The sequence below is a fragment of the Lissotriton vulgaris genome, chromosome 9 (assembly GCF_964263255.1).
Source record: "Lissotriton vulgaris chromosome 9, aLisVul1.2, whole genome shotgun sequence".
NCBI lineage: Eukaryota > Metazoa > Chordata > Amphibia > Caudata > Salamandridae > Lissotriton > Lissotriton vulgaris.
The window spans coordinates 896,548,307-896,562,052 of NC_141697.1; the positions used below are offsets into that span (position 1 = coordinate 896,548,307).

At 41.9% G+C, this 13,746-nt stretch overlaps 1 protein-coding gene across 11 annotated transcripts in view; it reads right to left on the reverse strand.

Annotated features, from left to right (window-relative positions):
* Positions 1–13,746, reverse strand: part of RYR1 (ryanodine receptor 1) — a 1,215,008-nt gene that overhangs the window by 412,769 nt on the left and 788,493 nt on the right. For all 11 annotated transcript variants that reach the window (XM_086938669.1, XM_086938668.1, XM_086938662.1 and 8 more), the window contains 4 exons: positions 7,954–8,124; positions 7,367–7,426; positions 6,583–6,720; positions 2,240–2,352 (listed from right to left, as the gene is read on the reverse strand). In XM_086938669.1, coding sequence (XP_086794795.1) covers positions 2,240–2,352; positions 6,583–6,720; positions 7,367–7,426; positions 7,954–8,124 — 482 coding nt within the window. The remainder of the gene's footprint in view (positions 1–2,239; positions 2,353–6,582; positions 6,721–7,366; positions 7,427–7,953; positions 8,125–13,746) is intronic.

A 13,746-nucleotide genomic window follows, 5' to 3' on the forward strand; every position in this document is an offset into this window, starting at 1 on the left:
CTTTTATTGTGGTTAACCTTTTTTTCACATATGGTACACCTTTCTGAATCCAGTACTGGAGAATTCACCACCTGGGCCAGCTCCCTTCACAGAGGCCCATCCATTTGGGCACACAGGCTCATCCATACAGGATTAGCATCATCGAGGAGATAGGACAGGGTATATATCTTTGCTAGCTGTGCTGATGCCTTGAACGGATGTTCCTTGGTGAGTGAATTAATCTCCCCAATGTTCTGAACAGGACTTTACCATCAAAAGATGGCATCCAAAATCCTGAAATGCACTGAGGCCGTACAGAAAGGCCATACTAGAACAAACCCTCACCATAAATACTCTGAGTCTATTCTTTTTAGTACAGGTTGTTACTTGAAGAGGTCGATCCCCCTAAGCCTCAGATAAGCATGTTGTTGCCACGTAGTTAGTAGTGCCTGCTTCATACTGCAGGCATACATAAATACCACCAACTCTTAAGATGCCCTGTACTATCATCAGGCCCTAAAACGTCCCAACTCAGAGACAGTATAGGAAGGAATGTGGGAAAAAAATGGAATGAGCTAAGTATAATGGATTTAGTTGTAGGTCATTTAAGCATTATGCCTTTGTCTACATCCACATTTTATTTATTAAATATTAAGTAATGCTAAAGCTAACCAATGGAAAAAGCTACCAAGCCACTTAAAACCTGGCACCACAGGACAAACTTCATCAGAAGACAGAGAAAACTAAGAAGAGCTAGGTCAAGTCGGCAAACTAAAAATCACTAAAGCCCCCTAAATCCTAACCATAGACATAACCATAGGATTGAGAATGAGGGGTAAATATATACAAAAGGATCTATGGCCAAGGCCAGGAAAGTATGTCTATTCTGTAACAACCCTCCTACAAGTCCTGAAACAGAAAGAAGGTGGGAGAGCATTTCCCTAGTCCACAAAAAAACTCCAAAATGGGATACCCTAACTATTACACAGTTTCACTAACCTCACATGACCTCGAACTTCTTTCCCAATGACAGTTCCTGACACCCAAAAAAACCTGAGAGAATACCTATCCCCATTCTCGTAGTCCTTGCTGCCACCCACAGTATTCCTAAACTGATTAACAAAAACTGGAAGTGAGCAAAGGCTTACCCTTCAGTAAATGAGGGTGGATCCGTTAAAGCAAGAACACCTCATCTACAACTGGCCCATCCAAATCTCTCTCTCAAGATACAAAATGCCAAACTGACAGCATATACCAAATCACTAATTCCCAAAGCGATCTGTGAAACCAACTGACCAAGGAAGGTAGCACCTTGATACAGAATACATGGAGTCAACTTCAGACAAAGTGGTTGGAAAGAGATATGAAAATATCAAACTTGCATCTCAAACTTCAAACAATGGCTGGAATATAAAGATGTGCATTGTGGAGGACCAGAGTAGCAAAGAACATTGCTGAACAAATCAAAGGGATAGCATTTTGTAGACAATGATTATTGAAGGGGGTATACTACACTCTGACAGGTCCAGCAGAGAGCAACCTCCACCAGTGAACTCAACCAGTGATGTTTCCTATGCCAAATGAGAGAACATTCATAACATTCTCAAGTGCCCTAGCTGCCACCCACATGGTCTCTGATTTACACCAGCAGCAGCACAGCTTTGACCTTCTTGGGGGTATTTTGTGCCCAGCATCATTGGCATGTTGAAGTCACAAACTTTTCTGCTATCCCTCTGCATCACCAACTACCTTTTAAATGCTCATCTGCTCCTCTAATGTGTTGACCCATGGCAGTAATACAGTCCAACCTACCCTGAAGTGTTAACATCTGTACCAGATTGACACCTTTCAACATGAGGGGTGTTAAAGCCATGGGAACAAGCCCCGCTGGGACATGTGGGGCAACCATTACCCAATGAACAACCCATGCAATAACTTAAACTATAATAACAGGAAGAAAAATCTAAAAAAGAGAAAATAAATAAAACCAAAAAGATGCAGGACACAATAGGAACTGGGGTGCCCACTCATAAAACATATAAGACAGGATATCTTCTAATAAGGTGATTTTTATGACAGCATCTAAAGGAGGCTGAGGATAGCTAATGTTGATGAGGAGTGCCTGTTTGTGAAGGTGGAGTCACATTTATTATGTAATTACAGGAAGATTAGTAGATGTGGCAGTGCCCCATGTTTCAGGGCTGTTGAAGAGATGATGGAGTGAGGAGCTGGTATAAGTCTTGGGCTTGCCATGTCTTACCTTGGAAGGTTATAGAGGGGAGTCATCCGGAAGCAGGCCACAACTGCCCGTCTCCGCTGCTTGGAGAGAAGTTTGTGCCAAACCGCCTTCTTGGACTTGTAAGGGTGCTCCGTCTGGACAAGAAAAGGAGGAGTGAGTAGTAGCAGAGAAAGAGCGGTTAGGGGCAGGAGAATAAAGAGAAGATCAGGGAGAGGGAAAGTTAAGAGTGGGGAGAGGTGTTTTAAGAGAGAAAATAGGGAAATAGAGGATCGGGGAAAAGAATGAGGGGATGGAAGAAAACCATGAGGAAGGATGAGAGGGACACATGGGAGAGAGGTTAAAAAGTGGCACAGAGAAGAAGGGTAGAGCAAAGAGATAAAAGAAAAATTAACCCAATGCGGAGAAACATAAGCACATAGAGGAACAAGGAAAGTACAAAAATGAAGGAGGGACAAGAGTGAAGAGAGAAGGACAAATGTGGGTCAAAACCACAGAGGGAAAAATCGAGAAAAGAAAAATAAGAATGGGCAAGAGACAAAATCAAGTGAAAGTATAAACTGCAAAATAAAGAGAAATAGATAACTACAAACAGCAATTGACCGCCCCTCTAGTACTAGCTCCATCTTTGATTTGTACTGCATATTAAGTTGTACATTGTTAGAGAACAGCACCTCTACTGAGGAAGAGCCATGCTTATTTATATTGCATGGCTTTAGAAGCATGAGGTCACTAAATCTTTTACTTATACTTACCAAGATAAGTATGGGTAGAGTTATGAACAGTAAATACATACTACCCTTCCAAATTAATGATAGGTCGATGTCGTTGTTTCTTGGTCCACATCAAAAAAGTTACTTATCCCTAGTTTCCAAAGGAAGAGCGTTTTTTCATTAGCCAATAACTTTGGCCTCGTTTGTCGAATCTTCGTGAAATTTTCTAAACTAGTTTGACACTCACTTCAGGTGCTACCTTGAAAGTTTCGGGGTGATTTGTAAAGTGGGGACGGAGAAAAAGGGAGGGTCCCAAAATGCTTTCCTCCATGTTAATTTCCGTAGGAAACTTTAGACCCAGCTACAGCCCCAACTGCTGAACGGAATTACACCAAATTTGGCAGACAGGTAGCTCTTAGTCCAGAAAGCACTCTTTTTAAATTGTGTCAATCCGTTCAGTAGTTGCAGAGAAATCAAGAAAAAATATTTTTTTTTTTAAAGGGGTCAGGGTAGAGACAACCTGACCCCCATGCCTCTTAGGGGGTCCCAGAGGGACGCCCCAGAGCCCAAAAGGGAGGCTCGCGCGCTTTGAATCATTTAGGCCACCAGGTGGGGCCAGGTCCCGGGGGCAATTGAAAATAATGATGGAGGGCACACCCGAACCACCCCATCCCCTCCACAGCCAAAGGAACCACCACTTCCCAGGGGCTATATAAAATATTCCTTGTGCACATTATCTTAATAATAGTGGTTTGTTACACATGGTATACAGATCCCTATGAAGTGGTTGGAAGGTACTATTGTTTACCTCCAATTTTGGATTTCATAGACTCCTTTTGAGGTGGACCCAGTCTGACGCCTGGGGGTAATTCTAAGGGAAGGAATTTATAACTAATAGTCTCTTTCAGATAAAACTGTTAGCACTACGAATCCCAGCATGCTCTGTAAAGTTGAAAAGCTCACTTGGGAGATCCACTAGAGGGCAATACTGCTAATTATCATGCTAAGAGGTGCTGCAGGAAGGTTTGTGCAAAGCAGTATTTCTGCCTTTGACGAAGGACCAAGGAAGGTCTGAAACGTGTTAGGCTAAGGAAAGTAACTTCAGTGCCAAATGTAGTTTGTTAGCCTCATTACACACATTACCTGCCTGGGAATGTGTCTTTACACTTGTGGGCAAACTTGTTTTGTATGTTTAAAGTGGCAGTCCTGTCGTGAAGACAGCATCACCACTGTAATTGAAAGGTGGGTCTGCATTGACTCTGAATTATTTGTAGTCTAGCTGTGGAACGGCAGGGTGAGCAATTTTTACCAATACTAGAGAGGTGGTGGGTCTGAAAGGAAGACTATAGTACTGAACTGGAAAAAGGCCCTTCTCCCTCACCTAGGATTCCAACAGTAGTGTTTGTTGATGTGTGGAGGGATGCCCACATTGTTGCTTAACATATGTCCACTACTGTTTCACTAGGCCTTAAGTGGGTGATTTTGGTCTGGTAGAACGAAAATTGAAAGGAGTTTGTTTAGAGCGTCCCTGCCAATTTGCAATTTCTTTTTTTTGTTTAAACATCTGTTTATTCAAACATTTGCTTGGATACATTACACTTATTCATTACAGCCAGTTAAACACAGGTATTACAGCCTCTTTATTTCACCCTTCCCCTGTTCGTGAAATAGCGAATGACCGCTGGTATCTCGAATCGCCCCTTGTAGTCTGCCTGATCAAGCCCTACATCATCTCACGCATCATGCTGAGGATACTTGAGAGTCCCTACTTTGTCCCCTGTAGATTTCCCCCCACCCCATATCTTCATCCATTTCCCTGGGCAGCCCCTACACTGATAGATGACCGTCTCTGCCTGACCAATTTGCAACTTCTTATGGTGAATCAATGGTTTGCGACCATAGTTGCAGTCACAAATCATTGATAGATTACCGACACCGCAAAGGAGGTGGTTAACCACCCACAAATGTGAAGGAGTCCTTTAGGCACCTCTTCGCCTTTGCCAATGTTATGAAAAATATGTTTTAGGAGTAGGCAATGATCCCTGGGCCCACTGCTTACTCGCAAAAATAACATTTTTGAAACTTTTCTTTTTTTAAAGACGATTCATTTATCTTTAAGGAAAATAGGATGCATAAAACAAAAAAGATGGCTTTAGTTAAAAGCAATCGAAGACATGGTGGTCTGCTGACCCCAGCAGGGAAACATCTCTGTGATAGCAGCAATTTGTAGTGGGTCGTAATGTAAGACTTACTTCTTGCATATTAATAAGGTATGTCAAATTGCGACCGCCTACGAATTGAAATTTTGCAAACTAACATGTTTGAACATATGTTGGTTGACACAAAAAAATCAATGCATTTGGTAAAAGTCGATGCACAAGTTACGACCACCTTTACCGACTGCATGGTATAAACATAAGGCCCCAAGTTCAAGTCCAACTGGGGAACACTAAGAGGTGCCAACAGAAATCAATTTGTGAGTCCCTTCAAAAAGTGAGCAACAATCAGTGACTTGAATAAGGATGGTGCATTTGGCAGGCATAAAAAGGCAGAAAAGGTTGATATATATCCTTTCCCTATACCAACGCCACATCCTTGTTGGGCCAAACACAATTCAAACCACAGGATATTGGATAAGCACAACTTCGGAGGGTCGATGTAGTTGTTGGAATACTAGGAAACAAATTTGCAGCATCTGCCAAAGTAGACAGACTTAGCCAATAGCCAACCAGCTGATATATAACATCGACCACTTCCGGAGGACGTCAGAAGGCACTCAGATAATTTTGCACAATCTCCCGAAGTTAAGGCAGAGAATATGGAGATTGGCATGTAGAACCTCCCCTTCCATTGGGAAAGGAGATGCACTCTGAGTGGAAGACAAAATGGAGCACATAGGGAGAATTGTAGAATGTCTGTGTACCACACCCTTCTAGGCTAGGAGAATGGTTTAGGACTGGCATTGGAATTTCTTTCCCAGAACCCGAATAATTAAGGATATGGGAGGAAAAACATAATGGAGCAGAAACTTCAACTGAAATGCATCCCACTCAAGAATCCCTGTAACGGGCACTGAAGGGCCCACAACAACAGGCAGTGGGTGTCTGACATTCGACGTGCTAGCTAGGTGGCTGGCAACCTTCCAAAGTCCTCATTGGTGCACCCATGACCAGAGTCACAGAGTTTCTCAAAATCAACCTATTGATAAGCATATGGCCATTCAATTTCACAGAGATAAGAGGACGCCGGGTATACATGGCCATTCATGGTATTGACTGATTATGTTAGACATTCACGTTGAATCAGTACTTGAAATGTAAAACAGAAGTGCAGGTACCCGTTATCAGAGCACCTATTTGCTTGCTTCTGAGAAATGTGGATACTCTCCAATTTAAAGTATTGCACAACCACTGAGAAACGCAGGTAGACTCCCTCTCAAAATAATGAAGTACAGTTACTTAAAGCCTAGCACCATCAGCCCATTTAAAGCACTGCATAGAACCACAGAGATAATATTCTTTCATCCCGTTATAATCTCATACAATTGTACCTCCCTTTTGCCAGGCTCCCAACTCAAGCACATGGGCTTTTCTCTACATCCCAACAGAACGAGATAAGAGTAGATGAGATTGTAGGTGGTGATTAGGACCTTACCAGTTCCAGGTGATAAAGAACGGCAGAGACCTCCTGGACACGCTTGACGATCTTTTCAGGTTTGTTGCAGTCTTCAATTTTCCCAGACATCTCCTTGTAAAGGGCCATCTGCCAGCGCATTGACGAGCTGTTCTCGCACTGGAAGTCAAAGCCAGAGTCAGTCCTGCCTTTTCCCGCCACTCGGACAAAGGGTCTGTATAGGTCCTCCATCAGCCCTACTACTGAAAAAGTAAAGCTCTTTGTCCCATTGCTCACCACTGTAGTGGCCAGATGGACTTTGTCCTTCTTAAATGGTCACAGTTAGGCCTCCAGCCCATTCCTCACGACAGAGGAGGCAGATGACAGGTCATTAAGTCCCATCCTCAGTTCGGCTATTGTCAGAAATAGCCCTCCTCAATATTTGACCCTTCACTGCTGCAGAGACCTACAGTCCCTTGCAGAACCTTCCTTACAATTGATAGATTACAGCTAATACACCACCAACCCATTCTCGCCATGGAATAGCTGGCCCCTCTCTGCCATTTTCATACCATTTTTTTGCCAAAGATAAACCCCAACACAGCTTTGCCCTTTTGGTCTACTAGCAGTTTTCCTCTCAGATACTTCTACCATTGTGCCGCTGCAATTTGTAAGTACTTCAGCCCCTCCCACATCACTGTCAAGTGCAGAAATACTCTTCTGAGTTCTGTCCCCGAAAGAAAATTCACCTTACCCCACCTTCACCGCCGATGCTGCTAGAGAGATGTCTCTGCACACTGTCATCTTTGCAAGCGTCAGAACATACCTTTCCCTGCAGGTGAAGATTGTTATTCAAGAACTCTCGCACTTCTTCGTCAGTGTCTTTCTGCAGGTGATAAGAAACAATACAATTACTATTACAGTAGAGTAGCAGTAAAGCCATGTTTGTGGGAGTCACCAGTATTCGTGAAAATATACGAAGAAAGAGTATGTAGTGACTGGACATGATGAACTAAAGTACCTCACTCCCCTCCAAAAAAAACCCCAGACAAAAATTACTGCACATAAACTAACCTATAAACATTAACCTTTTACTTCCCTTTGTAAATGACAGAAGCAGTGAACCTGGCTATCACCCTCCGTGGAAAGTCACCAGTAAAATAACACTCTGGGTGTACCAGATGTGATGAGGCATTATACTAAAGGGCTTACCAAATAACAAGGCACTGTTAAAGGATATCTGACACCCTAGCAAAATGAGACCCAGTTTCATGTACTGTCTAGTGGAATGAAGGACTAATGATGAACAATACCAGTACCTTTTGACCAAAATGGAATAAAACCCTTTACCAGGGTGTTCCCCAGTGAACTGAGGTGTTATAACAAGATAATCCCTCCTGCTGTATACTGTACCAGGGCGTAGCGGGTCTTTGCCAATGTGATGAGCTCCTGGTCAGTGGGGGAACACATGTTGAGGCCGATGGGCAACATCTTCTTGAGTGTGGCAACAATCAGCGACGTCTGTACAGAATAGCGGTCCCCTCGACGCTTCTTCTTTGTCCTCTCCTGGTCTGAGCCCCCAGACTGAAAAGCAAAGCTGGGTTCTGAAGGTGACAAAAACACTCACATTCCCTTCCCTTCCACCCTCACATCTCCCAAGCATGCACCATGCCGTTTGAGAGACCCCAAAAGCAGTGCACATACCAACATATACAAATTGATGACAGATATGCATTCCTAACACATCAAACCTGCCATGTGCTTCCCTACTAGCACCACCAAACCCACATGGTGCAGCTTTACTATTTACTTACACTCTTCTGTTGCTAATGTATTTCTCCAAGGTTTTTCTTATTCTATTTTCTGCTACAAAGGCAATCTGGGCATTTGCAGGCATTATATGTAGACATTTTCCGATGTTACTCCTACACCATTTTTATTCTGGTCTCTAATATTCGTTTACCCTGGTGACTATTTGTTGCATTGACTGTACCCTAAACGTATGCATGTCTCTGTTGAATTATTTAATGTAATAATAATAGAATAATGCATACATTTGCTGATTTTTAATACAGCCACAAAATATAGAATCTATTATTTTGAGAATGTCCTTGAAAAGTAAAACTGTAGATATTACTTTAGACCTTGTTCCAATCCTCAGTCCATCCGTATTGATCAGACTGTTCCCTCTTCTCCACCTAGCTCTTTCCCTGTCTATAAATACATATTCATAACGTGTCTTATATTCCTCTCCATCTACCCTGTCTTTATTCAGCTATTTTTAATCAACGCTCTTCTGCCCATCCCTCTCCTAATCCATTCTTTTTTCATCTTAACCCACCGATTCATTCATCCATCCATCATGTTTGCCTTCCCAATGAATAAAAAAGAAAATCTTCAGACCGGACTGGGAAGCACACAGTACGACAGAAGAGAGCACATTTGTACATACAAGTGTAGCGGCAAAGCCAGCATGAAACAAAAGAAGGTAGCAAAAAGATATCTAGACTTTATAGAATACTATGTAAAGCAAAGAAAATGTTAGAACAGTATGGAGGAGTACACAAAAGTTAGATTTAGACTAAGACAATGTCGAAGAAATCAGAACATTATAGAAGGTAGCAGAAGTGTTTAGAATGGAGCTTAACAATGTAGAAGAGAGCATGTTCTTTGGAAACACATTCAATCGTCGGACAATAGTATTCATTGCCTACATTAAGAGTATTTTGACTATCGTAAAAGCTAACGAAATCAATGTTTCTGTCGAGTGAATAGGAGTTCAAAAATGCAGAGAGCAGAAAAAACAATTAGAGTATGATTAAAGAGGGAAGGGATTTATTCACATCTACAGTCAGCGGCATGCAAAGTTTAAAAATACTTTAAGGAAAAGGATGATAGGCTCGCAAAGCATAGGACTGTTTCAACCGAGAAATATGTAGAAAGTAAAGAAAAGGTTTGGAAAGCTCAGTTCTGAAAAGTACCATACTGGTCGGGAAACAATCATGCAGTTTCCAGGGAGCAGTTTAGGTAAGAAACAAGCAATTTAGAGAACTATCTAGCAGTGATAGAAAGTACAAGGGATCAAAAGAGGGCCTCTGCAAATTGTGTGTACTTAACATTTGGGGGGAAGTGAGGGTTCCCAAATATACTACATTGTGGGTGGCTCTGGCTCCGTGGTCGCAAAATGGAACACTGCCATACACTTGGGAGCAAGAGACTGGCCAGACCTCACAACCTGGAAAAAAGACGTGGACTGGTGCATGTTAGTAGAAAGGCAGGTTTATGAAATCAGAAGATGCCCTACGAAATGGATTAAGATATGGAAGGTCTGGCAAGTCTACCGAGGGCTTCATATAACTGCATAATGAATGTGATGCAGGACTGTCAATGTCAAAGGTATGATGAGGTGTAACTATGCCATACCAAAACTGATAAATATGCCCAGTAGACACCCTTGCCGCATTGTTGACCACCCTGTGTTCTATATTGTTGCAGATGGTAAATTGTTGTTTTTTTATGTTGGAAAATCAATATTAAATATTTTAAAAACTGTAGTAGACTGCGAAGAGTAGATCCAAAATGTACAGCAGAATCAAAGAAGATAGAAAACAGATGATGAAAGTAGTGAAGAGTTAAGAAAATAAAGAAAAGTTCAAGAAACTAGTGAAGTGGTAAACACTTAAAGCGTATAAATGGTGGTAGAGGAAACAAGAGATTGGACGAGGAAAGAACAGGTTGGCTTGTGAGAGTATAGATCGTCAAGGAAAAAAAATAGTATATTAAAGGGGTTAAAAAATAGGCCAAGAAGGACCAGTGCAGTGCTGCTAACTGTGAAAGCAAATAATTCAGGAAAGAAGCAGATGAAAGCGTTAAGCCCATCAGGGCAGTAATTAACTATCTAGGAACAGGGTGTGCCAAAAACAATATGGTAAACAGAATGTTTTTAACCAATGTTGGCAAAACTTTTATCTCAGGGAGAACAATTTAAAATATATATTTTTTAAATTAAGTAAAATTAGAACAGTTTAGTAAAAATATTACTTATCACTGGTAACAATTATTCTGTTGGCCTCATTTAGAGTTTGACTCTATGGGTTTGTATGAACAGCTGTCATGGTGGTTCATACAAACCTATTTGAAAATTTAGTGTGCGTCTTTCACTGGTGATGCACGCTTATACCAAAACTTTTCAAATTTGTACTTTTCAAAAAATAAACTCATAAAACAGCCGTTTGTTGTTGAAAAAGTAAAAATGAATAGTCACAAAAACCATGTATGTTTTGTCCGAAGGTGTCGGGATACATTTTTTATTTTTTCCTGTTCCAGACGGTATAAATAAAATCCATTCAACTGTCTGCTCTAAATAGGGCATATGGTTGTATGGCTTACCACTGATGTCTGTATTTCCTTGGGCAATCGTAGGAATGTTCACACTTACGGAGTAAATTTTACTCCATTGGTGAAAACTTGGTGAGCTGCCCAACTCAAAATTGGGTCCAAAGTGTAAATTGCGCCTTATTATTCTTGTAGATTCCACACATTGGGTCATATGTATACATTTTTATGGAGGTTGCAAATGGCCCAATTCGAAGATTTGGGCCATTTGTGACTACAAAATAAACATGTTGATGTGCACAAAAGCCAATTGGGATTCGGTAACTTGCTACAAATCACAATTTGGTATTATGATTCGGAATTTTGAATGGACATGTTTAGGGCGTCCTTTCCAAGTACCGAATTGCAGTGGTATGTATATCCCGACTCGCCGTTCGGGAGGATAGGTCCGAAACTGCACTGTGTCCAGAACAGCTCCAACGAAAGGGAGCATCTGAGAGGGAGTCAGGTGTTACTTCGGCACATTGATAGTGTAGGCCTAAAAAAATCCACTCACCCCCTGCCAATTGCAAGTGACATTTTTGCAGGTCGAGCTATTTTTAGCACTTACTTAACCCTGCTGGTGAGTAAACTTAAGCTGGAAGAAACAGGTGTTCTTTTTGTTCAGAAGGCAAATGAACAATTAAAACACCTTTAAATCTTGTTTTATCTTGACAGCTTTTGCCAACTGCTCAAGAACAGAGGTCAAATGTCAGTTTGTCTTTTTACAAATGTTTGCTCATGTGGAAAATGGTGTTTACTTTTCTTTCTCTTTTTAAAGTTAATGCTTTTTGTCAAGTGAGCTATTTGACAATAATTGTGAAACAAAATTCAGTAAAATGCCCGTTTTTTCTCTCTAAAACAACATTTGAACAACTTGTAAATGAATAGTACAAGTAGATCAGAAATTATAAAAGAACCTTTATTGTAATTCAGAAGTGTGATGCAAACAAAGATTTAAATTGGAGTAAAACAAATCAGGACACTTTACTTGGTGATGTGCAAATGACAAATATTTGCAGAAACTTTATTTCCAAGCATTGTACACTGTATCGTTTTAAAACCACATGTCAGTGACAAATTCTGTGGCCTTTTCAATATAACATCTGCTGATTGCAAATAACAGGGGGCTGCTACTTTATGCTTTTGTTATGTATTTATTAAAAGTGATAGTTTTTAAACATGATGTGAGAGTCATTCCTGGCCAAGCCCTGATGACAATGTATTCAATGAATTAAGAGGCAAGTCTGCAGTCAAGTGTATCTTATATGTGGCTAGATTTGCATTCTAGGTGGAGCTAATGTTTAGTCTACTAAATCAAACAAAGGCGTTTTCTCTACAGCAGACGTGCTGAACGTGCGTATTTGAAGGTGCTCTCATATGTGATAAAGAAGAAAATGGCGTCTCAGTGAATTAAAATACTTGCCCAGGATCACATAATTTGAAACCAGTTCATGGGTCAAGAGCATTATAATTAAGTCAAGTAGATTATTTAAATCACTACACCTTCAGGTCTAGTAACAATTTTGGGTTTTGTTAAACCCTGTAGTGAACCCTTACAAATGTAGGAGGCCTGCGGTAGTCTGAAGGTGGGAGACAAAAGTCTGGGGAAAGTCTGCCTCCAACAGCCAGTCGACGATACGGGGGAAGACTGGAACCCCTGATCCGTTTCAATAGGCTGCGACCACCGCCATCACCTTGGTGAACACCCAAAGGGTGCTGGTTGGGTCAAAGGAGAGCATGGTGAACTAAAAGTGCTCATGGCCTACCATAAACCGCAGATAGTGCAGATGGGACAGCAAGACTGCAATGTTAAAATAAGTGTCCTGCAAGTCCAACGCTGCCATCCAGTCTCCTGGGACCAGGGCAGACAAGACCTGAGCCAGAGTGAGCATCTTGAACTTTTCCTTTTCGGAGAGGTAGTTGAGGGCTTGTAGATCTAGGATAGAGCGAAGACCCTTGTCTTTTTTAGGGACCAGAAAGTAGCAGGAATAACAATCACAGCCTACTTCTGGCACCGGAACCCTCTCTATGGCTCCCTTGGCCAAGAAAGTCATGACTTTCTCCTGAAGCAAAGTCAGGTGATCCTCCATCAGCCAGTCGTTGATTGTAGGTATAAAGGTAGGGATAGTCTCAAAGGGGCGGGACTATTTGAAGAACTCACCTTTTGACATGATGTTTTGCCAGTGGTGGAAGTGATGGCTGGTCCTGCCACCAAATGGCTGCCCATGGTCTTGAAGGGCCTGACTAGGAGGGTTTGGTGGCTGAGACTGAAGGGGGGGAGGGGGGGGTGGAATGCCTTGACCTCTGGCTCCCGACTCATGGGCTCGGAATGAGCTGCACCAATAGCAGTGGACAGGTTTCTGTACTTGCTCGTTCTTGTGGCTGGGATATGGCTGGAGCGGCTGAAAGCCCCTTCCATAGCCATGAAAGAGGCAAAAGGCAGATGGGGAACATTTGGTCACTGAGAGCCCTAAAGACTTGGCCATAGCCCCAACAGTCCATGTCTTCCTTGTCTCCGAAGAGACAGATGCCATCAAAGGCTATTTCCATGAGGGAAGCCTGGACATTCCCAGAAAAGCCAGGGGTTCTCAGGCAGGTGTGGGGTCGAACAGCCACCGTTGATGAAATTGCTCCGCCCAGCGAGTCGGTTGCGCAAGACCACAATGAATGGTGAACTTTGCTGCTGGACAGGTATTGACAAGAGGAGTCTGACTATAATTGATTATTCTTGTGACTATTGAATGCACATTTTAGTGATTAAGGTTTTTAGAGGAGTAATAACCTTGTGTTCATATAAGACGACCTCAAAGTGTATTCCCTTTATTTAAT